Source organism: Vespa mandarinia, chromosome 1 (genome assembly GCF_050613455.1).
Source record: "Vespa mandarinia isolate Hongniang chromosome 1, ASM5061345v1, whole genome shotgun sequence".
NCBI classification, from domain to species: domain Eukaryota; kingdom Metazoa; phylum Arthropoda; class Insecta; order Hymenoptera; family Vespidae; genus Vespa; species Vespa mandarinia.
Window position 1 is genome coordinate 16,493,693 of NC_140810.1, and position 25,411 is coordinate 16,519,103.

A 25,411-nucleotide genomic window follows, 5' to 3' on the forward strand; every position below is an offset into this window, starting at 1 on the left:
AATTTGAGTATCGTATGAGCTTATGATATTTACTAGTAAATTGTCACGAAAAGTAGTTAGAGAAAAACTCAATAGTCCTTTCGATAAAATAGTGTAATTTCTCGATCGAATCTGATTTCTTTAGGCACATTCCTGGTAATTTGCTGAGATTTAAATCTGGGATATATAAGAGATATTAGATCAGCTTTTACAAAAGATTCGTCACTATTAACCCCTCGGTAGAAAATTGTCGAGGGTGAAATCGACAAGATAGAGGGATGATACTCGTATATATACTATCAATTGGATATTAATATTTCATAAAGTTGTCTGGTTTGGGTGAATGAAATAGTGAACAGATTCGAATGAGAGATCATTTTTATAACATTCTATATATCGTTCTTTAAAAATAATTATTATTTTCTCAGAGATAACAGTTGGGTAGATTGATTTAAAATTAATAACAAAACAGAAATCAACTGTAGTGAGGATCTATAAGTAATTATCAAATTAATTATAAAAAAAGGAATTAAAATAAATAAAAATTGTATAGGAATACTTCAAATAACATTAGTCTCTTTAATTATATTCTTAATTCTATGTCTTGCACAGAATTGCTTATTATATTTTTTTATTTTATATTATATACAGATGATAAATAAATGAAATATTATGCTTCATATAAATAATTATAATCTATAAAATATATATACATGTTGACTTTTGTAATTATCACTTTTGTAATTATCACACTATATAATACATATAGAACCACACTCGCTTGTTTTGTGAGCCAAACAAATTCATAATTATTTTTAGATATATTTAATGTTATAAAATGCACCATTTTACATTTCACAATGGCCTTTTTCCGTCAATGTTTAATTCAAATGGATTAAATGTTTCTCGATTTGTTTTAATCCATCAACAATAAATAATATCTTTGTTTTAATGGCAATATATGCCATTAATTTTTTTTATAATCTATGATGATATAATGCTCTAAACAAGTTCAATTTCGAAACTTATATTATAATATTAATATAGCAAGAAAACAAAGGAAAAATAATGATTTTTAACTAATTTTATATTTATATCTTTTTGGAATAATGCTGCAAGTAAGAAAATAACTAAATATAAGATAGCAAGAAAATGGTTAATATAAGAAAGCTGCGCGGAAAATGACCATTGTGAAATTCACCGTATCAATTTCATAAGTTTACACCAGATCTGCCAAAATTGTATAATTATATATTATTTTCATTGTTTTGTGATATTGAAAAGAGAAATTCTATTGAATTAACCTCCTTCTTTGATTACTCTAATATAAGAGTCATTCACATTATGAAATAATATATTGATATAAGCATATATGTAAATATAAATATATATATATATATATATATATATATTTTGTCTTTTTCACATTGTTTTTTTTACATTGATCTTGTATATCATTAATGTGATATTTAAAGGAATTAAAGAAAGATCCTTCAAATTTCTCAAATGATGCAATGTAATTATAAAACATGATAAAAGAAAGCATATGATTCGAGCCAACTTTAAAAAATAAAAGAAAATTCAATCTTTTAATTTTAGCATTAAGTTGGAATAGAAGTTCGTAGCGTTTTAAGTTATGAATTTTTGTATATTAATTACATTATATACATATGTACACATTAAATAAATATGTATATTCTTAAACATTTATTTAATCAATATATAAACATATAAGTATATACATATCTATTTAATTTTGTTTCTACGTTTATTTGGTAATAAGCTTATGAAACTAATAAAATGTTGACCAGAGAGTTTTGCTCGGAACTAATACTTAAATTATTAAATATATATATCATTCACGTTTATTTTACATATATATATATATATATATATATATATATATGTATATATATATATATATACATATATACATTTGCTACAATGTTCTAGCTGTTCCCTGCAACTAAAAACATATAGATGTATTATGATAATGAAATATAATGGAAAATAAATCGGATAAAGAAGATAATGATGTGAAATAATTTAAAAAGTATTGCCTAAGTATTCTAGTTTTAGATTCGAAGGAACAATGATTCATCCTAAATTAACATATTACTTTATATCATCTTATAATTAAATACTGTTTTTATTGTATTTAATCATTTATTTCATTATAATTTTATTATAATTGCTTGGCTCCCTAATAAAAAATTGAATAAGTTAGTAATATAATAACACTATTCAGCCACTGTTGATTAAACATGTGGAAAGTGAAACAAGAACACGATTATTATACAAACAATTTAGATTGACAATAGGAATTTTTCATCGATACGTGAGTAGTTGGGAACTAGTTGCGTGATGAGATTGATGTTTCGCTGTGGAATTACAATCGCAATCACTGGATGTTTCAGAATCTTGATTAAGTTTGGAAAGTATCGGATTTCTATAAGAGCTACCTGTCAAACCGTTGGTTAGTTCCGTAGTTGAATTTGATGTTGGCGTTGTCCTTAAAATGCTTCCTTCTGTGAGTGTTGCTACTGGACTTAATAACGGTGGCCTATAAGTAGCTGTTTCGTTAGCAGTCGTAGCTCCGTTGATTTGAAAGGCGGTACTGCCAACACTTGGAACGCCCAATCCGGTTAAATGGAGGGGAGGTAGGAGTGTATGGTGTATTAAATGGGAGTGAGTCGTAGGATAGGTTGCCGCAGTCCGCGGTTGTGGCCTGTGGAGGGAGGATGCTGAGGTGGTGGGACAAACTGTACTTGGATAGGGAGAATATCGAGTTGCTGCATAGTATGCTGCTGCCGCAGCAGCTGGATATGATGATGCTAAGTGCGTCGTTCCATGATATGTTGGTGGTAACGATCCAGTGGCTGCTGCGAACAAGCTGGCAGCTAACGTTGGATCATACATAGCGTATGGCCATGCCATCGCCATACGTTGACGTTTGTCTTTCATTCGACGATTTTGGAACCATACCTGAAATTATAGGAATATCTATTGCTTTTTCTTTTTTATTATTATTTTTATTATTATTATTATTATTATTATTATTATTATTATTATTATTATTATTATTATTAGTATTATTAGTATTATTATTATTATTATTATTATTATTATTATTATTATTATTATTATTATTATTATTTGAATAAACATCAAATCAAAGCGGCAAACGTTTCCGTTATTTAGCACCTTGATTATTTCCATTCACATATGCTTTATTACCTTCGTAAAAGCACGAGTATCAAAATACTAAAAATTAAAAGATCCGTTAAACCCAAAGGAAGACCCGTAGATAGTCGCTAACGAACATGCTTAGCACCTTCAACCGCAATGAGCGGGCTTGGCATGCTTCCAAGATGAGAGGAGAATCATTGAAAGAAAGAGAAAAAGAGAGAATGCTACTGTTAATGTCTTCGTTTCCGGTGTGATCGACCCTTCGTTAGTTCATTTGACGGAGATAAATCTAACTATTTTTCATTTATCTATAATATTATATTCATTTGAATTGATTAAAATAAGCACCTTCATTGTTATCGTTACAATCAAAGAAATAATTTATGCATGACCATAGCACATCTAAACGATTAAAAAAGTTCACGCGAATAATGTCTTACTATTGTTTTCGATTGAATTCGATTATTTGATTTTTTCAAAAAAACTTTCTAGCATCTAAATATAAATGTACAGATTGTTATACCAATCATATGTCTAGATATTGATCGAATTTATTAGAAACTTTACCAAAACATTATTTACACATCAACCTACAGTGACTGTAGAAAGTATTTGTACATTGATCAATTTGTGAATTTAATTAATGAAATAAGATATTTACTTCGTTCATATTTACTTCGTAAAATGTAGTAACTAATCTTTTATAAATAATAAATTGTTACATATTTCGCAAATCTCTATAGTGGATATAGCTAAAAAAACAAAAAAAAATTTGTTGTTCGTATAATTTACAAAATTAACAAAAAAAAAAAAAAGTAAAAAATTCGACGGAAATATGAAAGCAATAAGTATTCGCACGAATTTTTATATATGCTAATGTGTTTTGTTATATTCTTGTATTATACGCAGTATGTTTTGGATCATTGTCTTGAATAAAAATAAAATTATTCTTTATACCGATTTTTTTCTACATTAATAAGAGTGCATTTTAAAATGTCAATGTAAACCCTGTGATTCATTAGTCCATTTATAACTAATTTACATAATGTACATTTACAAACTAATTTACATTATATTTTAACCAACACCAGTAGTACTCGTAGAATTCTAAAATAGTGCAAAACTTCCATCGTGTTTCATTGTAGGTAGTAAGTTTTCTAATTTTAGTTAATTTTTTCCCTCCAAATAGTACTATGTCTATCAGACTTGAAAATCTCGTCTAAAACTCTTGTCTAAAAACTTTTGTCTTTAAACATCACTCTATTCTAATAGACCATTGGTGTGCTAATATTATTATTTGGAGATTACGATCTTTTTTTCCTATTCGCTTCACTTACAAAATATTTTTTACGGGTCACTCGACGGTGATACCCTTCATTTTGTATAAAGTTGCGCAACATAGCTAATAGATACATCAATATCTAAATTATTTTTAATATGTTCAAATATTTTTATAGCACTTTTAGATTTTATCATTTTAATAACAACTTGTCCAGTATATTCATTAATTTTTCGTGGACGTTCACTTCTAGAATTATTTTGCAGCTTCTTTCTTAATCCGTATCTATCAATTATACGTGCTATGATAGATCTAGATCTGTTTATAATCGGTGAAATTTGTGATAAACTTTTACCCTGATTGCACAAGTTAATAATAATTTTTCTTTATTCTATCTTAGTTTCCGTATTTACAATAATAATTTTCAATAATACAAAGTTTTGAACACTGCTGATTTTTATAACATTTCGAAATAGATTGACGAGGTCAATCATAAATAGAAAACAATAATGTGATATGTTTATGCTATAAATGCTCTTTAAAACAGCTCGAAATAAGAACTACACGAATACTTATTACTTTCATATTTCTACTGAATTTTTGTTTTTCTTGCTAATTTAGTAAATTATACAAACAACTAATTTTTTTAGACTATATTTACTTTAGAGATTTACGAACATATAATATGTACTATTACTTATAAAAAATTAATTAATAAACTACAATCCCACGAGGTCTTGTTTCAATATACGATCAATATACGAATACTTTCTATACTCACCTTATATATAATTTGAAAGAAAATTCAAATAGGCCATATTTTTTTTTTTGAAAACTTGAGATATTGTACGTGTCTAGAAGAAAAATCTAGAAGAAAAATCTAGAAAAAAAAATATTTAGATATATAGCATTATCTCTGAATGTAAAAGTGTTAACATTATTGACTGATATCGAATCATTAGTTATACAATCATTATTGATTAATGAGGGTTTTATTTGTTTTCAAATAAATTTACAAATGTACATTATATTTTAATCTTATAGTATCATAAAATATTCAATTATAATAACAAATCCTTTGTATAATTGAATATTTTATGAAAAATTACTAGTTATAAACGTTTAATAAGTACTTACAAGATGAAGTAAAATTATAATATATCTATCTGTTGTAAATATCTGCATGTTTCATCGTTGGATGATATATATAGAGATCATTTAATAGTGAAAAAAATCATTTCTTTTGCAATAAGCTGTTTCTATATCTCTAATTTACATTATATAATACATTATATATTGATATCTCATAAATATTTTATTTAGAAACTTTGCAATTTTATTTAGAAAAGTTGTTGCTTTAATGACCATGATCAATGACCATGATTACCTTGTAACAACAAATAAGCATTACATGTGCTGACGAGGTCATTTCGTAAACTTGATTCTATTGTAAACTTGAGCGTAAATTTAATTCTATTGTAGGTTTGTTAGATTCAATAAGAAGTGTAATTTTAATTAAATGTGATTGTTCTTTTTTTATTTATCTATATAGATTTATCTATATAGATTTCCTGTTGATGAGTTATCATAATTTGTAGATGCAAACCTTAATTGTTGATTCTGGTAAATGTAATTGGGAAGCAAGTTCACATCTTCGTGGTCTGCTAACGTAGTTCTCACGATGAAATTCTTTTTCTAATCGGGACAATTGTTCTCTAGTGAAAGCCGTTCTATATCTTCGAATATTGGGGTCCATAGAAGATAATGGTTGTTGAGTTAATTGATGATCGTCTGACGAGCTACTTCCTAACATCAAAAAAAAATATAATATCATTAATAAGATTTTTTAAAAGATAATAATTAACAAGATTTTTTATTTACTTAAGACTTTAATTGACAAATTAACAAATTCTAGTTTAGCTAGGTGAGATGTATTCTTTTAGAATGTATTAGTCTATATATTTCAAAAGTGTGAAACTATTAAACATACTATTTAAATAATACAGCAACTAAATAAATAAATGAGGCCAATTTTCTTAAAAAATTGTTATTTATTAAAATAATTTTATAAAAAAAGATACAAGTTTGTAAATTATTCTTTCTTGGCAAAAAGATCGTTCGTAAACTATGATGCTTTCTTTCTCTCTCTCTCTCTCTCTCTCTCTCTCTCTCTCTCTGTTTCTCTTTTTCTTTCCTCTTTTAAGAAGAATTACTTTCCCTCTTTTCAGAAGATCTCTCATTGCAAAGCAAGTCAAGCAATTCAAACCTTAAAATTTATATACTGCTGTTTTCTATCGAGATCTATGCAAAAAAAAATAAAGTCAATTTCTACGAAAGTTTTATCCACAAATAACATTTCTAATTATCCCAACAGACATACAACTACTACAATTTAGAAGAGATACATATTTTTACTAATATACGAACAATCTGTTTGAATAGGTCATAAACGATCATTGACTAAACAAATAGGAAGAAGATAAGGAGATTTTTATTAAGAATAAAGATATTAAATAAGAAATAAGGAAAAAGAGTGAGAAAAAATTACGACATGTTATATGGAACAATTAAATATTGCTTTTCAGAATAAATACGTTTTTGGAATATTTTATCGAACAAAAGCAGGTTATATTGATAATTCTATATTATATATATATATAGAATATATATAATATATAAATAAAGATAGTACTCTGATTGTTTTTGTTTCCTTTTGTTGTATGTTGCAAGAAAAAACATGTTCTCAATTCATACTTATCTTGTGATAAACAATAACATAGAAAATAATCGATTGCAGCTATGCGACGAAAGAACATAAAAACATAATCAGTTTTTGAAACCTTTATATTACCTTTTTCTGGTGTTTTTGATAGGCTTCCTGGTGATGGGGTATGACGTGAACTGTGTGATGGACTATGAGGTGGACTATCAGACGAACGAAGTTGAAATTGTGATGGAACAATATCGACGACAATGATCGTTTCGTCCTCGTTGTGATCTTTTTCTTGATCATCGAAATTCTGTTGAAATTCTTGCATTTCACCATTCGATTTTATTATTTTCGTAAAGGAATGTGTTATTTTTTCACTTATCACTTTTTTCTCTGTTTTCTTAACACTTTTATAACTGATTTATCAATTTTTAACCATACAAGATGATTAAACTTGGATTTTAATTAAATTAATTTTCACAGTTTATGCTTATATATATATGTTTATTCATTTATTTATTTATTTATTTAACTATTATGCTCTTTATTAAAAAATCTCTCTCGATACTTTACGTCCATGAAAATGTTCTTACAACATTTATTTTTATATTTTTTATCAATGCACTCACAATTATTATATTTTTATTTACTTTGTTTTTAACAATAGGCACTATAGGAAACAAAATTTCAGAATCATGAGTTCATCTTATACAATTCCATGGGTAACTGAAAGAAGGGACCAACCAACGAGTTTATATATTACGAACTAAAGCGCTACGACAAGGTCTGTCCTCTTCCCTGATTGGTCGATTCTGATCCACCTCCCCATTTGATATCACGTATCTTCCCCTCTTCTTGACTCCAGTTTACTCCCACCACTATAGGTTTTTCTTTATTTTTTTTTTAGGATAATGCGGTTTAGGGTAATCCATCCAATTGGTTTTTCTAACGACCAAACTTCTTCGCATATTTATTTTTATTAAATAATTCATTTAATGAAATTATATCCTACATAGATTATTTATTATGTTTTATACCATTTAACTTCAACATTTATTAATTATTGGGTTGGCAATTGATTGCGGATTTTGTCGTTTCCTTCTTATTTGAAATTCGCAATCACTTAGTTGTCAACCCAATAGTAATAGAATATATTAATTATAGTTAATTAAATGTAGAGCTAGAAAAAAGTTCTGCAAAAGGGATACGAATCTAATTAATCAGATTGGAAAGAGATGTCTTTTTTTCATATTCACTTTCGAGAATAGTTCTATTTGCGAGAATAGTTCCGTAAATTTATTTTAGATCTGATGATAACGTCAATAATGAATAAGTATTCTTTTTTTTACAAACATAATAAATAGTAAATGCGTAATCAGATTTCCTATAAATCTTTTTTTCCTTATTAGATTATAACCATAAAAAAAGAACAAATAAAAAACACAACAAAAATGCAGAAGGTCAACCATTGGAAATATACCGCCATAAAGAAAGAGAAAGAAAAAGAAAAGAAGAAGAAAAGAAAAGGAAAAAGGGAAAAATTGAGAGAAACGAAAAAGAAACTTTCTCCCAAGTGAGAAGAGTCTACTTCATTCTTCCTATTTTATTTCTACCTTCTTCGAGAAATATTTTGCAAAGAATATCCTAATCTACATATAACGTAATTCATGAAATATTATTTTCCTTAAAAATTTATTAATGAATTATTATTATTTAACTCGTCTTTTTTTTCTCGAATAACGAACATTATTACTTGTTAATGTCACTATGAGCTAACTAATCGAGTAATAATCACCAAATTATGAAATATATATCTAACTAATACATTATCTTAATTAGTATCTTGATTAGTTTAAAATGGATAGTTAATATTGTTTAATATCATAAATGAGAAAAATGATGAAAAAAATATTTATAGAAAGCCACGTGAACATTTAAAAAAATTTTATTATCTTTATTGCCTTTTTGTCAGGAAGTCGAATGTTATATCGTATCGAACAATAAAGCCTATCCGGTAGATTTGAACGCGATTATACGATTGAAGAGCAGGTACGATAGATAATTGACGGGAACGGCCGAAGCAGATGCGGTCGCAATCATGCCGCTGATTAAACGGTTTGATTAAGCGTCTAATTTACTCGTGTGTACGATGTAACGTTGCTCTACGTTAAATCTATGCAGTTCAATACCTGGTAACATTCGCTAAGGTATATATGTATATGTATGCTCCCACACGGATATCCACGTGCCAGTATATAACAGTCCATAACGCGTAGCAATCGTACTATCCATGCGAAGCGATACATCGCAAACATTCGAATCCAATTCGAAGGTCTATTGTACGATTTTCGCACAAATGCTATCGTTAACTGTCTTTCAAACTTTTTAATGGCTTTGAAGTGATATATATCAAGTGAAGAAGAGATATCTATCTCACAAATAATCTCTCATTGTGAATAGATAGTAAAATAAATACATTTGTACATTCGATTGTTTTCAGGGAAAGCGATAGGTCCAAAAAAAAAAGAAAAGAAAGATTTTCAACTTCATCATAAAAACAAAATTTTCAAAATTCGACTACAAATTTTTTTTTCTTCTTCCTTTTCTATTTTAATCGATTATTGAGAAGATTATCGTCGGGATATCCATAAAACGATGTATTGTTGGATCCCACATTAAGAAATATACAACAATAGTGAAGGAAAAATAGAATTATTGCCTAATAGAATAAGTGCGCATCTTTGTTGCTTCGCAATACACGATTGCCATTTTTACACCAAATAATCACTTGTAATGAAAAGTGAATTTTGTATGATAATCGAAAACGATCAAGCCAATGGGTAGATAAGAATACACTCCCAGGACATACCTCGAAACCGAAATTGCATAAAAAAAAAATTATGGTCACCATATGGTGGAATGCCCAAGGAGTGATCCATTATTCCTTTCTACAACCAGGCGAAACTATAACAGCGATGTCTTATTGTCGTGAAATTGATGTCATGCATGAGAAACTTATGAAGAAACAACCAGTATTGTTCAATCGGCACGGCGCAATATTACTGCATGATAACACACGACCACATAAAGCTTCAATTACTGTTGACAAATTAATTTCTCTACAATATGAAATTTTAGCATATGCTCCATATTCACCCGATATTTCACCGACCGATTATTATCTTTTTCGTAATTATGAATTATTTTTAAGAGAAAAAAAATACAATAAACAAAATGATATTATAAAAGACTTTGAATTATTTATTAACTCTAAAAATAAAGATTTTTTTCAAAAAGAGATATATGATTTGCCCAATCGTTGGCAAAAAGTCGTAGATGCCAATGGAAATTATTTCAATTGAATATAATAAATAATGTGAAAAATTGCGCTTTTCGTTTTTTATTTTCATTCAACGCCCGTTTCATAGTTTCCAACCTAATATTTTTCCTTCATTATTGTTGAATATTTCCTAATGTGGGATCCAACAATACATCGTTTTATGAATGTCCGTTTTTATAATTTGGATATTATCACAGTTCCGGCCATGTTCATTGCAGGTATCAACATACATATATTAGATAAATAAAAAAAGTTCATAAGATTTTCAGTAGAATTCAGATTTCATATGCAAATATGCATCGATCAAATGGTACGCTTTGCAAATCAATCGGTGATATGACAAAAGAACGTACTGCACAGATGTTGTTTAAAAAATTTTCTTCTAATAACGAATCATTTAAAGATTTAATCCATTCAATACGATCTTGCGTTATTGATAATAAAAATAATTTTTTAAAATAAATCGAAAGTCAAAACATGTCAAGAATATTGTGAGATATTTAAAATCAATGATGAATTTCTATACTTTCGTATCAAATTAGAAATAGTCAGAATTAAATTGATCGAATAAAAAAGTTTTATTCTTATCGCTATACATAATAATATTTGTTTATAATTTTTACCAAAATTTTTTTACAAATTAAAAAATTTGTTAAAAACAATAAAACTAATTAAAGTAAATCGATTTATTTTCCTTATTAAATCTTTCTTATAAATTTTTATCTTATTTTGAACATTCGAGGATGTTTCTGCTAGTCAGCGAGAATATAAAGAGCGAACCAAATCTGACTTACTGAAAGAACAGAGAAAAAAAGGTAAAAGAAATATTGTACGATAGTGGAGCATGTGTATATACTTGAAAAGAACTCGACGCATTCTCATTTCCCGCTCTTACGGATCGCAACTGCTCGAAACTCTTAAGTCTCTCTTATCATTCGTTGTTCACGAAAAAAACAGCGAAATGACTCCGAAAAGATTATTTCACACGTTCGCTGACAGAGAAAGATTCTCACAGTACGCGTATCTACATCTTTAGATACTCCGTGTCAAGTTCGTTAACATTTGTGGTTACGTTAAAGTGATATTTCCTAATTTAAATTTTACAGTGTCTTTATGAACACAAGTTATTAAAAAGAAAAATATATATATATCTTTTTTAATATCATTATGTTGAATTATTTTATTCGATTTAAATAAATTTATGAACAATAATCCAGCCTCTTTTTTTTAATCCAATTGCATATTCGTTGGATGTAAAAAAAAAAAGAAAAATTTGCACACATATGAAAATCATATTCATTGCTATCATTTGGGATTATTCGTCGGAACGTTTTTAAGATTTATTTGTCATTAATATGCGTGCTACTGATTGTATAGAATGCCTGTGTGTTGGCATACATTATTCTTATGTTTACGTAGAAAAATATCATCGAAAAGGTGGCCGACGTGAGCGGCAAGATGAAAGCCTTTGTCGCTTTCTTCGCCGTCCCCTGTTAGGAGATTTCATTCGTTTTTATCACACATGTTTGCAGCATCACTATCCCAGTACGTATCCCTTGATTCCATGGGTGGAATTCTGTACGACGTTGAAGCGTGTTTCGTGGCTTCGTGTTAATTAAAACGGTCCACTAGAGACTTCACGAACCTGCCTGTAACACTCGCCAACATTCGAATGCGTACTTACATACTTTGTTTAACTAATAGTTACTTTTGTCGGTGATTACACTCGTGAAATCCTCAGTTATTTATAAATATAAAACTTATTTCTTTCCTTTTTTACGCAGTACTACATACGTGTCATGCTTTTGTATGATCGTTTCTATTATTCATTGATGAAAAATTTTACAGTCGTCATCTATTTATGTATATAGGAATTTGATGAATGTTCAAATTATAAGAATTCTATATTTAGAATATTAAAAATGTTGGAATAATTTTATTTACAATAAATGTATTTTATTTAGAAAAGTCATAAATATCGTTTTCTTTTGTTTCTTTAATCTATCGTTCCTTTAAATATCGTTATCGTGTTTCTTTTTTTCCTTTTTTTATACAAATTATCATTAGAATCTTTGTTCTATTTTTCATATAAATCCTTCTTCTTCTTCTTTTTTTTTTTTTTAAGAAACCGATCCAATTTGGAAAGACAAACGTTGAGTGCCGGAATTAGGACGAAATTAGGCGAACCACTTAAACCACATACGTTCGGAGCAATTTGGAAGCACTCCAGGAAACGGTACAATGTAGAAGTGCATTTTTTCTTTCTCTTTTAAGAACCGTATGTCCTCTCTTCCTGCTTCCTGCACTTCATTTTTTTTCTCTTTCCTCGCCTTTTTCCGCGGAGGAAGAGAAATCTCTGCTCGTAGACACGTTTTCAGATCGGCGCCCGTGACATTTTTTATTCTCGCGTATTACGAGGAGACAGATGCGTCTCAAGGGTGCGTTCGTTTTGAACACGACGTAGCAGAGAATGTCTCTTTGAAATTACATGAAACTTTACTTAGGACCATTAAAATAAAGATCGATCTTTGAAAACTATACTTTTATAATTGTTATTAACGGCTGTAATTTAGAATTTAACACGATTTTAACGCGATTGCCTTTATCTATTTAGAAATTGTTTAAATTACAAATTTTTAATAATCCTTTTTTGATAAATGAGTTTTACAAAGTACAAGATATATATTTCTATCTCTAAAAGAGAAAAAAAATTTAGATTATTTACTTATTCTCGCAGTGATCAATAGCGACACAAAAAATCAATTTTCATTATCAGAAAGATGTAGATCGCGGGAAGAACAGGAATATTGCAATAAATTCTTGGAGTATACTCTCCAGGGGGTGTCCGCGTCGGGATGAAAGTTAATACCTATAATTTCGCACGATTATTCTATAATTTAATCAAAGCGTCAACCTCGTTCGTTCGGAACTACTCACTGAATCTCTTCCACCATTTCACCTCGTCATTTCGAGGCTGTGCTTTTAAACACGAGCAGAGAGAGAGAGAGAGAGGGTGGGTGGGAAAGAAAGAGGAGGAGGGAAGAGAGAGAGAGGGGGATGGAAAGAGAGAGATTTTGCTAACTCGGTTATAAATTTGACGCCGTATTATGTTTGAGAAAGCATAGACCCCCATCTATCCCTACCCTTTTATCTTCCACCATTCTCTAGCAACGAACGGCTATGATAGCGGCTATGAGGAGATACCTTCTTGCATTAGACTTTAGTCTTGGATTAAATTATACGTCACAGGATTGAAGAGATATTTCGAATTTTCTATAAATAAAATAAACAGCAATTTGTTTAAATTAGTAATAAATAAAGTATGTAGATAATATCTACCTAGATAATATCTATCATTCATTAATACCGTTTACGTATTATATTAAAAATTACTATTAATTGACGTCAAATTCTTTTTTCTTTTATCACTTTATCATCATCATCATCATTATTATTATTATTTTATTATTTTATTATTTTATTATTTTATTATTTTATTATTTTATTATTTTTGAAGTATAGGTAATAAATAAATGTGAGAACAATATAGCAAATATAGTATACATCATTTAGAAATAATATCTTTCTTCTTGCGTTCAAGATAGATATTAATGGAACTTAATGAGATAAGAGTTTCTTACGATATACGATATAAGAAGAAGAGAACAGGTTAGGCGAAGCAGTCTTTAATGATACACTTTGTGTGTTGACCTTTTAAGCCGCTCTCACAGTGAAACGTTTGTCTACACGTTTCGCTGTTCCCTACCGTCGGCACGTCGTAAAGCTTTCACGATTTAAGTAGCATATCGCAACCTCTTCACTTGGCCGTACGCGAATACTTGAAGCATCACTCGATCCTAAGAACGGTATCATCCCTCGCGAACAGATGCACTATTTCTATGTCTGTATTTGTGTATGTGTGTGTGTGCGTATATATATATATACGTTTATATATATATATATATATATATATATATATATATATACGTTGGTAAACTCACATACGCATAATTTTTTTTTCTCTTACGTCTCAAGCATATGTCTCCTTTAGTTTCTGTCATTAAAATTTTATCATGTTTTTGTTGTTTTGATATTTTTTCTTTTGACAGTTTCTTTGTAGACAGTTAACTGCAGAACTAATACTATTGTATATTTTCAAAGAACTATATTTCTAAAGATATGAATAAAATGTGGTAGCCATGAATATACGAAAAATATGACCACGTTCTCATGTTGACCATATGTTCCACGTGTTCATGTTATAAATGACAAAATTGTTTGAAAACACGTTTTCTTTCTAAATTTTCACCAGTACAATACGAGAGAATATAGTGGAACGTTAATGTCTAAGATCGTGGAAGTCTGGCGGTGAAATTACATTTTTTAATTATGGCCAGAGCAAGTTCATAATTGGTGCTCACTACGCGGAGGATGAAACTTATTAGTCGGCAAGACTTTACCGTCCTGGGGAATGTAACATGCCTGGCTCGTGGAAGGATATCGTTGGGATATCTCAGGGGCGCGGCTACTCAAAAATTTCAATTTATCCAACAAAAGATTTTGAATAATAAATTTTTACACATTAAATTATTTAAATATTTATATCAACAAATTTGATATACGATTAAAACGTGTATTCGGTTCAATACAAATATTAATAAAAAAAGGAGAAAAGAAAATACGTATCGAACAATATTCTATTATTCAACGTAATAATTTTATATTCTTATTTAAAAAAAAAAAAACAAAAAAAAAACAAAACAAAACAAAAAAAACAAAAAAAACAAAAATATTAAGTATAATAATACGATAAAATATATATTGAAATAAGTGTGTCCGATTTATTTTAATATCAACAAAGTGAAGTAAAGAAAATTGTTTAAGAAGACAAGTAGGAGCATTCCTGGCACTAATCTCGAGTTACGTAGCAACATTTTCTTGTAGACGCAAAATATACGAATTTGTAGGTGGCATATACACAGTGCCTACAATACATTTCTCTTCCATTTCTTCTATTTTCTTTTTTTTTCTTTTTGCATATATATATATATATATATATATATATATATATATATATTGTTAGATATATAATTTAAATTATCCGCTGATATGTTTAAGTTTTGAAGTATTTTGTATTATCGCACTTTCGTCAAATCAAATGTTAACTTTTGAAAAAAGTGTACGTCATTGGAAAAAAACTGTATATCGAATATTTTGAAAGAGGTCAGCCATCCTCATGACTGCGAGTAAGCGAGAAGAGAAGATAATGTTTTGCATGAACTACCGAAACGCGTTCTAATTAACTGGTTCGCGTAGACCAGCTCATTATACGGATTATTACGCTTCTAGCTTAACGTTCACCCTACATGATATAACGTTCTAATCTGAAGTACAATTATAATTTCAAAATTAATCAGCATGAAATATAAATGGGTATATTGTTGATAAGAACAAATAATAAATTCGATCATTATTCGAATTTCGAGACATTTTTTAATATTATAATTATATACCAATGAACAATCTTGAATTATGTTTTGTAAAAGGATCAATTAGAACAATAAATTAATATTTACTTCAAATAATATACTTAACTTTATGATTATGTAGGAAACAAAAAAAATAAGTAGAATTTTAAAAGTAGAATTCGAAAGAAAATAATTATTGAGATCGTCAAACGTACAAGCAAGGTATAAAGGAATATACCCAGTGAATGTGGCGGCCATGATGGTTGAGAAATCTCGCTTATCAACGTGGGAAGAGTTGCTAGGTAGAAGGGGTGTAGAAGAGAGAAGAGAAAGAGAGAAAGAGAGAGGAAGAAGATATCGGGTCAATACTTCGTGGGGGGCCAAAACGAGAGAAGAGACCAAAGCGAGAAGGTAAAGAAGGGAGGCTCTGCGAAATGGAGGGGAGCTTTACGCTTTGCCGCTCCTCCTCTTTCGCGCAGCATCCGATTGGCGGTGGCAAGGCGTTAAGGGTGGAGGACAGGAACAGAGACAGAGACGAATGCCGAAAAGATGTGAAAGGATATTCGATTTTTTCCTTATAATCCCTCACCGTTGTTTGTTAGAATACGAAGTAGCATCGATTTATCAAAGATCTTATCAACAAATTGAAACGCAAATATTTTATTTTGTACATTTTTTCTTTTTCTTTTTTAACTCGAATGTATGGAATTGAATATTCTGTCAGAAAGAAAAAAAAGAACTAACCGAAGAAACAGTAATGATATATCGATATATTGACGAGAAAATGAAATTGTGAAAAAACTGTGTGTAATTTTTATAAAAATATATTAGTTTGTTTTTACGTCGATAGCTTAGACGTTATTGAAGGTGAAAAGAACGTATCAGGGATCCTCAAGCTCGTCGTTCATTGGTGGTTAGAAGTCGTATGAAGGTGGAGAAGGGCAGATAGAAGGTTGGTAAAGGCAAAGAGAGGGAGAAGAAAGAAAGAAAGAGAGAAAGATAAAGAGATAGAGAGATAGAGAGATAGAGAGAGAGAGAGAGAGAGAGAGATTCATCGCCTATCACCGTAGGGACGAAGCGCTGTGTTCGCCTCGAATGCGGTAAGGGTGGATGAGCAGCCTCGTGAAATGCCATCATCAAGCATTCATAAGGTATAGCGGTCTATTTATCAAAGGCAACTCGCTGCCTCGCCTTGGAAGCGTATCAAGAAATTGCGGATGGAAAAGATAAGGTTGCGAAAAAAGTTATGCGCTGGGAAATCTCTCTTATGTTCCTTTTTACGTCATATTTATAATGAAAGTAATTTATATACTTTTGGATTGGTATACACTCTGTATCTCATTGATTTTGATCTTTCTTTATCGGGTCAAATTTTTTATTGATTGCTTATCCATTTTTTATTCTTCGACAATGATTAGATATAAAAGAAAGTCATCGACTATGACAATAATATTTCTTTTTATTTTTCCATACAGGAATAATGATGTAGGCTGAACTAAATGTTTCGAAAAAGCCATAAGGGAAGCATCATCATCAATCAAAATCAGTGCTGGATAAAGAACTGAAAATAGAAAGGGAGAAGGAGGGTGTGAACACACCCTCGAAGAAAAAAAATCTTGTAATTATTGCAATCCAATGAAAGACGCGCGAGAGCATATGCGAGTATTCAACCCTCCGAAGGCCGAGGGGTCGCGTCAACGAGGCTAGTTTTGTCATTGGAATTTGATGATCCTCTTCTGTCTCGTGGGATTCGCTACATAAATATTTGCTAGGTAATCCCTTCGGCGGATTTCTCCTCCATATATCTCTATTGTTCCTCCACCAATTTGCACACCCTTCTTCTTTTCGACAAGCTTCTCTTCATTTAAAAAATCTATCTTGCACCTGCCCTGAGATTAAGGGATCATATTCGATAATTTTCTTTCTAAGATTAACGTTTAACGTATTCGTTTGACTGATCCATAATCGAATTATTTCTCAATGAATGATATTTAAGATTTTTCAAGATCACTTTTTCTCTATTGTACAACGATTTTTATCTTTACATTATTTGAACAATTTTCTTCACGTTATCCTCATGTAATAATCCTTTCGAATTATCCAGCAGAGCCGTTGTTCTACGCTCGATTAATTTCTTCGGCAACCCTTTTATCCTCTTTAACCCCTTAGCAACTCATTCTCTTATTTACTGACAGCAGGTACGGATTACCCTTCTAGCAAGTGTAACGTGGGGACACGCATGTTGGCGCCCCACAAAATAATAAACACGATTGCTCCATATGTAACGGATATACATGATGTTACGATGACAATCGCGATGATCCCTACTGCGAGAAGTTAAATCACTCGGTTTAACATCCTTTTCGGAGGGAGTTTCTAAAAGGGGATGATAGGATAATCGGTCTGAGAAAAACAGAACTACGTTCAATATCTATCCAGTTAATTACATTCATTAATCACATCTATATCTCGATTATAAAAATAGATACATATTTTCATTTTATTTTATTAAATGAAAATATTGAATTTTATATATATATATATATATATATATATATATATATATATATATATATATATGACATGTTATTTTACGAAACGTTAACATATGTTGGATAATACTTGTATAGATAATCCCATTTAAAACATCAGTCATCGATAATCTAGTGACCAGTTCTATCAAGTATGGCATTACTACAGGATGATAAATTATGCGTTTGGACGTGTCATTAAAAAAGCTAAATCCTCCGATGAATGGTGCGTTTTTTTAAATGAAAGAAAAAAGAAAAAAAAAGAAGAAAGAAAGAATATATTTTCTGGATATATTAGAAAAAGTCTATGTGAATAAAAATAAAAGAAATCTTTATGAGAATAATATATACCCATTTAAAAAATAATTTCTACGATACATAAAAATCTAATTCTTTCGTCTTCGAGAAAAAGCAGAGAAGTAGGCAAGTTATTCCTTCGGATTCAACATGTTCACAGATTCTTTCTTATTCCATCCTAATTCGAGAGAACGACTGCCGTAAAACGAATCAGAGGGGGATCATGCCTCGAAATTTCTTCGCCGGATTACCCTCCGGACGATCGTTTCTCCTTCCTTCTACCGTAGCTGGAATGAAGAAGGGATGAAAATTTGGGATAACCAACCGGTGGAAAATCGTATTCCACCATCCTACGAGCGCGATTGCTTTCGAGTTATCAAATTCTTATCGAATTGTACGTACCGATAAATTTGATAATATTAGAACAATCTAAAAAAAAAAAAAAATAAAAGAAGAGGAGAAAGAACTTTGAGATTAGAATTATGATTAAACTCTTCGTCAAACATTAATCATTCTTCAATATCATTTATCATTTATTACTACGGTATCATTTGTTATATTGTTATATTATTGCTATCGATTGATAGAAAACGCTCTATAAGAAGAAAACAATTATTCGTTTAAATGTGACAAACAATGAACGAAATATTTCGATTTATTTTTGTGGATGCCCACGTGTTAGCTTGTCTGATGTATATGAAAGTTTTTATTAGAAGGAAATAATGTTTCATTATGCAGAGTCTGGATTGCTTGCTGTAGTAATAGATACAAATGTATCTTATATTTTTCCCGTCATTTGTATTGTTAGTAGGAGCAACAGCAAGAACAACAAAATTAGGATTTAATAGAATCTACACTGCTATCACTACTGACTGCTACCTTTCATAGTTTTTAAGGGCATCGTTCAAAGGTTTACGAGTGCGCGAGAAGATAAGCTCGATCTGGATAGATATATTTTCATCCTCGTTATCCTTTATGTCGACTAGTCTCAATCTCCTATGAAATGTCTAAGACAATATTTTCGATTTCGTTTACGATTAAACTCGTTAATATATGTACTTGAATAATACTTACAATATAAATAATTTATTAGAATAATATGATTTTTAACTTTTTTATATACACATATATTAAAAAAAAAGTTTTAATTTGAAAGTTCAATTGATATTATATATTATTCAATAATAACGTAATAGTAAGGTTTATAAACTTAATGATACAATTTTTTCTTTTCGCTGATTCGATTCATGTTCAATTCTCTTCAATACCGATATCTATCGTAATTATATATTTGTTGATTTTCATTTATATCGTCAGAGGGCGAACGCGTATGGTTAAACTCGCTTGATACGAATATTATTATGCAACGATCGTACAGATGGTGCTCGAAATTTAAAAGCAATATATATGACCCGATATATTGTTGATTAAATGGCCAATGGTATGAGATAATCATACTAATTTGTTGGTTGGTAGATTGCGCAGAATTAATTGCGCAATATTCATATTGTTTAGGTTAGTATTTATTTTTAAATACGAATATATAAACTATCCTTCATATGTTTAAAACTACAAGATTATCTGTCTTCAGATAAGTTAAATATCAATTCTTTTATTTCAATATGTTATAATTATAATTATTTAGAATGACTTAGAACATATGAGTCGCACTCATGTTATATGTTTATGTCAAATGTTTAAACATATAAAAGGTTTATTAAAAGATTTACAAAGGCATACAAAATTTTGAGCTATCCCTAGCATAACAACAGAAATTCATTAATAATTTTACATTATTAAATTTTTAGTAAGGTAAATAATTATATTCTTTACTACAATTGCATGTCATTTTATTTCACATCATATAAATATGTATCTGATTTTTGTAATATTTTTATAAGATATACAGTCATAAATTTTCTTTATTTATAAACATTGTATTATACGTATTTAATAAAATAAAAAAAACGAAGGATGACACAATTATATTTATATTTTCAAATATTGCTGTCAAATGTCCAGGTACATTATAGAAAATTATTTATCTGGCTGAGGACAACTTTTGAAAAACACATTTATACAATCGTTAACTTTTAAAATGTAAAATGTATATAAGTAAATTATATTAAGAGCATTTATTTTGTCTGTTTTAGTAACAACATTAAAGTGACTTGTATGTCTTAGTTTTTATCTTTGGTGCCAAATAGTATGTGGAAGCTCTTTGGCATATATGTGATAAAATTATTGTTAATACAAGAATAAATTCTGTTAAATAAATAAAAACCAACTTTATAGAGAACTTAGATATTCAAGATGAAACTTATACAATGAGAGTGAGTATTTCAATATTATAATAAATTTATTAATAATTTAATTAATAATTTTTTGTTAAATAATGTTTTGACAATTTCTTTCACAAGGATAAAATATTTTAATGTTTAATAAATTTATGGTAATATTATATCATTTTTCTTTAAACAATTTAATATTATAATTATGGATATGTATTAAATTTATTAACTAAATTGTTTGTATTTAAAAATGTATTTTATTTTACTAATGTATTATATCAATAGTATTCTTGTAGCTAAAAATTATTTCAGAAACTATAAGTACAATAAATCGTTAAAGATTTATCTCGATAATAATGGGAGAAAAATCTTTACTAAATATTATGAAAAAAACTATTAATAGTCAAGAAATATTACTATTAGTACAATAAGTTCTAGTACTATAAGTTTCTAGGGTATACTTTTGTAAAAGAAAAATGCACGAATGTTTGTAATTTTGAAAAAATATAGGTTAATACAAGATTAATACATGGTAAGTAGGAGGATTGTTTTATTTAGAGTGACATAACTAGGTCGGCTCCATCGCAACTCTTGATTGATCAGACCTTTTTCATTGACTTCTTATACGCTGAAAATTTTAAATCTGATCATGGAGTTCTTTAACATCTCTTCTTTTTTCCTACATTTTCCTTTTTCTTTTTCTCTTCGTTTTTTATTTTTATCTTTTTTCCCTTAAAAAAATTATAATATTAGGATATTACTAATAGCATCTAAATAAACACAAATACTCATATAATCATACTAAACACAAATACTAGCATTAACACGCGCATCCTATTTTATCGATGATCTTTTGTTGTGACAATGCAATTGAATTTTTGGCCGATCATGTTTATTTATAGTGTTCATTTTCTTGAAAATTGCAAGAGAATTGATGCAAGTGCATCTTGACTCCATTTACTGCTCATTTTGTTTTGTTTTTTTTTTTTTTTTTTTTCCAACGATCCGTCAACGCCGTGATTTATAGTCATTTGAAAGATAAACAGAACATTGATAGCGATGACATTCTGACACGAAGCGTATTCGATCTCCAATCCTTCTCATCTCTCTTACAAAATAATTCGTTAATTTCAAATTCGTTCCTGGAATTTTATCGAATATAAATATATTTAGAGAAAGGCGAATGATAGATTGGATTTTATCTTGGCGAGAAGAGCAAGAGGAAAAAGAGAATAATAATATTTAGAAACTCACTCGCACTTTTATATACTCTTGGAATGTAATGGATAATTTATACACAGAATCTTTTCCTCGCATGGAATCGTTTTCGTAAATCAATATATAAGCTGGAGAGTCTGTAAAATAGAATCGTTTCTAACATCTAAGAGTTCTTCTGACAATTATATTCAATAGTCACATGGGCAATCGTTGATTCAGAAAGCTGGTGAAAGCAATTAAACATATAAACAGTTGAAATTAATTTGAAGAACTGATCTCTGGTTGGAAAGAAAGAAAGAACATCATATTGGTTAAATTTAACACTATGACTCCCCACTATTTACTATATCCCCACTATTTCCAAACAACCAATCAGAAAACACTAAGGAAAGTTTCTAATCTTAATGTGTTATAATATATATAAATGGAGAAATTGGAAGGAAAGTTAGTTTCATCTCAAATCTGCTTGAGAATTTATCGGTAGAATTAATAAATATACTCTGTTTTAGATATTATAATTTATTTACAACTATATTATATTAGAATAAGCATTTATTGTTCACATTTGGTGTTCGTATGCTTGTGGATAAATATAATAGCAACTACGTAGATGCTCCATTTCATTTTTCATATATTTTGGATATTTTTGAAATTTTAGAAATTCACGAAAAGTTTGAAAAGTGAAGAAGACAGGATAAATGAATGTTCAGTAGCCGGTTAGAAAATTCTTTTCAATAAATGAAACGTCCTTGGTTTGTCAAAAAGAAGATACAAGTAATGTCTACTAATGTTCTCGTCAAAACGAAAGTTTTTCTTTTATCAAATGTGAGAAGAAAAACAACCGCAACGAAACACGTTAAAAAGGATCCATCTGTCAGCTTCCCATTTTCATTCAAGAAGAATTTCAACTCAAAGGGAGGTATTTTTTCATTTTGCCCGTAAAGTTTTTTCAGTCATAAACCAAAGCATCCGGTAGAATTTGAGGTAACCATTTGATATTTCCATTTTTTTTCTTCTTTTTTTTCCTATGATACATTAAGTTCGTTAAAGTATTTTACCATGTAACTAATATCTTCCCTTTTCTTTTCTTTTCTTTTCTTTTTTTTTCTGGCAGAAATATCAGTGAATTGCAATTTTCGTTTCTAGACTTTTCTTAATGCTTCTTAACGTTTCTTCGTAACTTTCACTTTCGGGGTTCATATGAATCTTGTGTCTCCAAGAAAATTTGATTGACAATAATGTAGCGTAAAAGTTGTGGACTAAAGATGAGAACGTGACAGGAGTAAATTTTTCACGCAATTCAAACTTGAGAAAGTCGGTATATCTTTAAATACACAATATTTGTTGGTAAACAGGACTTCGACAATTATTGAAAGAAGATTCTCGCCGTAATGGATTGTGTTTCGGATATTTACGAATTAGATGCGGTCTTGAATATTCTTAGCTACTTTGAACTACTGGGTTTACGTTCAAGGTATCATTATCACCGATACTCAATAGATATATTAGTTTGCTCATCTTCGGGTATAAGTTTAGTTACTTTCTTTTTTGATCTTTCCAATATTATTTTCTATTTACTATTTTTCCATTTACAATATCCATGTGAATTTATTTATTTGATTTATTTCTAGATATAGATATATAGGTTAGAAAAACAAATACAAAGTAACGACGGTATCGCGAAAATTTTATTTTTTGATAAAAGTCACATGAAGGAAAGGAGAAGATTTAAATTTTCATAGCAGTAATATACTAATTAAAATAACAGCGCCTGATCTGTTATTTTTTGTTCAAGAATAGGCGGATCCATTAAAATCAATTGCATTGGTTGATAGCAAATACAGCGGATCTCCTTTGGTATATTATCATTTTCTTTTCATACTTCTTTTTATTTTTGAATTTTATGACATTCTTCATTTCTTCTTCTTTAAGTGAGTCAATAGATTTGTTTTACATCGATTATTACTTTCCTCTCAATGTAAAGGAATCGATTTCAAAGCCATAAATTTTCAACAACAATTTCGTCTTTTAACATGCTAATGCAATGAATGCAATGATAAACGTTTAACATCAAGACGATAGAAAAATCAATATTTTCTCTATTCAAATTTGTCTGATTTACCAAAAAAAAAAAAAAAGAAAGATCAGAGAGTAAGAGTAGGAAGATTTAACAGAGAAAGTCTTTTGAAAATGGATTCTTTATAAATAGAATATATAACACGGTGTGTATATATATATACATATATATGTTGTGAAGCTAAAATGAGATAGTGCTCTCTCCTGATTTGTGACGAAGCACGATAATAATGCGGATGATCGGATTCTTCGTCATTGAGCGAATATATTGGATGTAACCATGGCAGCCGTACAATGCTCATATTGGTTCTTCGCCAACTATCGATAATAAGAAAGATAAGATAATCCTGTATATTGGGACTATACTTTATCGTTCTTTATATAGTTATTAGTAGAGATAGGAGAAATTTTTCGTATTAGTCAGAATCGTCTTTTGGAAATTGCCGATCTTTATTTCCCCTCGAATCAAATTTCTCTTCGAATCAGAATTCGACATTATAATCGAGAATATTCTGATGGTGATACTACTCTTTTCTTCGAAAATGCTAGAAAAATAGAGCAACGAGATAGCTGTCCGTGTACTGCCACACGCCATTATACGAAATAAATGCGAGTTAATTAAAGGGCGGAAGCAATTACTTGCAAATAAATCGTAGCCGTTAATCCGTTATAGCGCAGTCAAGTCTGTACTTCTCTCTTCGTATTGTATCACGTATCCAACCCCAAACTACCCTTTTTCGCTTCGTCTCACTGTCCGTCGGCACGTACACGAGGATAGGGATTTGCGAAAACGACGCCGATCCCGTGCTACGTTCGCATAATTGGCTTTGAGCGTCGCCAGCTGCGACCTCAACGATGCCCCATCCTTCTTTCCTTTCATCCTTTCTTAACTTTATCTTCGCTTGCGAGATCCTTACACTATTTTTCTCTGATGTCTATTCGCTCTATGTAATGCATTAAATGAACGTAATTATATCTGTTCCAAAAAAAAAATTAAAGATTTTAAATGATGATTATTTTTCATACATTTAAC

General features: G+C 29.5%; 1 protein-coding gene, 1 long non-coding RNA gene and 1 pseudogene across 3 annotated transcripts; 1 reads left to right on the plus strand and 2 right to left on the minus strand.

Moving 5' to 3' along the window:
- Positions 1 to 2,307: 2,307 nt before the first annotated feature.
- On the minus strand, positions 2,308 to 7,485 carry eve (segmentation protein even-skipped). The gene is made up of 3 exons (XM_035870982.2): positions 7,299 to 7,485; positions 6,054 to 6,253; positions 2,308 to 2,964 (listed from the first exon to the last, which is right to left on the minus strand). The coding sequence occupies exons 1-3, from the start codon at positions 7,483 to 7,485 to the stop codon at positions 2,308 to 2,310; spliced, it is 1,044 nt and encodes a 347-aa protein (XP_035726875.2).
- A 2,572-nt stretch (positions 7,486 to 10,057) lies between these two features.
- On the plus strand, positions 10,058 to 10,519 carry LOC118443860 (histone-lysine N-methyltransferase SETMAR pseudogene; annotated as a pseudogene).
- Positions 10,520 to 21,550: 11,031 nt separating this feature from the next.
- On the minus strand, positions 21,551 to 22,570 carry LOC118443660 (uncharacterized). 2 transcript variants are annotated; one of them, XR_014982432.1, is made up of 3 exons: positions 22,339 to 22,570; positions 21,900 to 22,226; positions 21,551 to 21,815 (listed from the first exon to the last, which is right to left on the minus strand). It is a non-coding gene; the product is annotated as an uncharacterized LOC118443660 (long non-coding RNA). The 2 variants fall into 2 exon arrangements; XR_004838758.2 differs by having other exon boundaries at positions 21,887 to 22,226.
- Between the last annotated feature and the right edge of the window lie 2,841 nt (positions 22,571 to 25,411).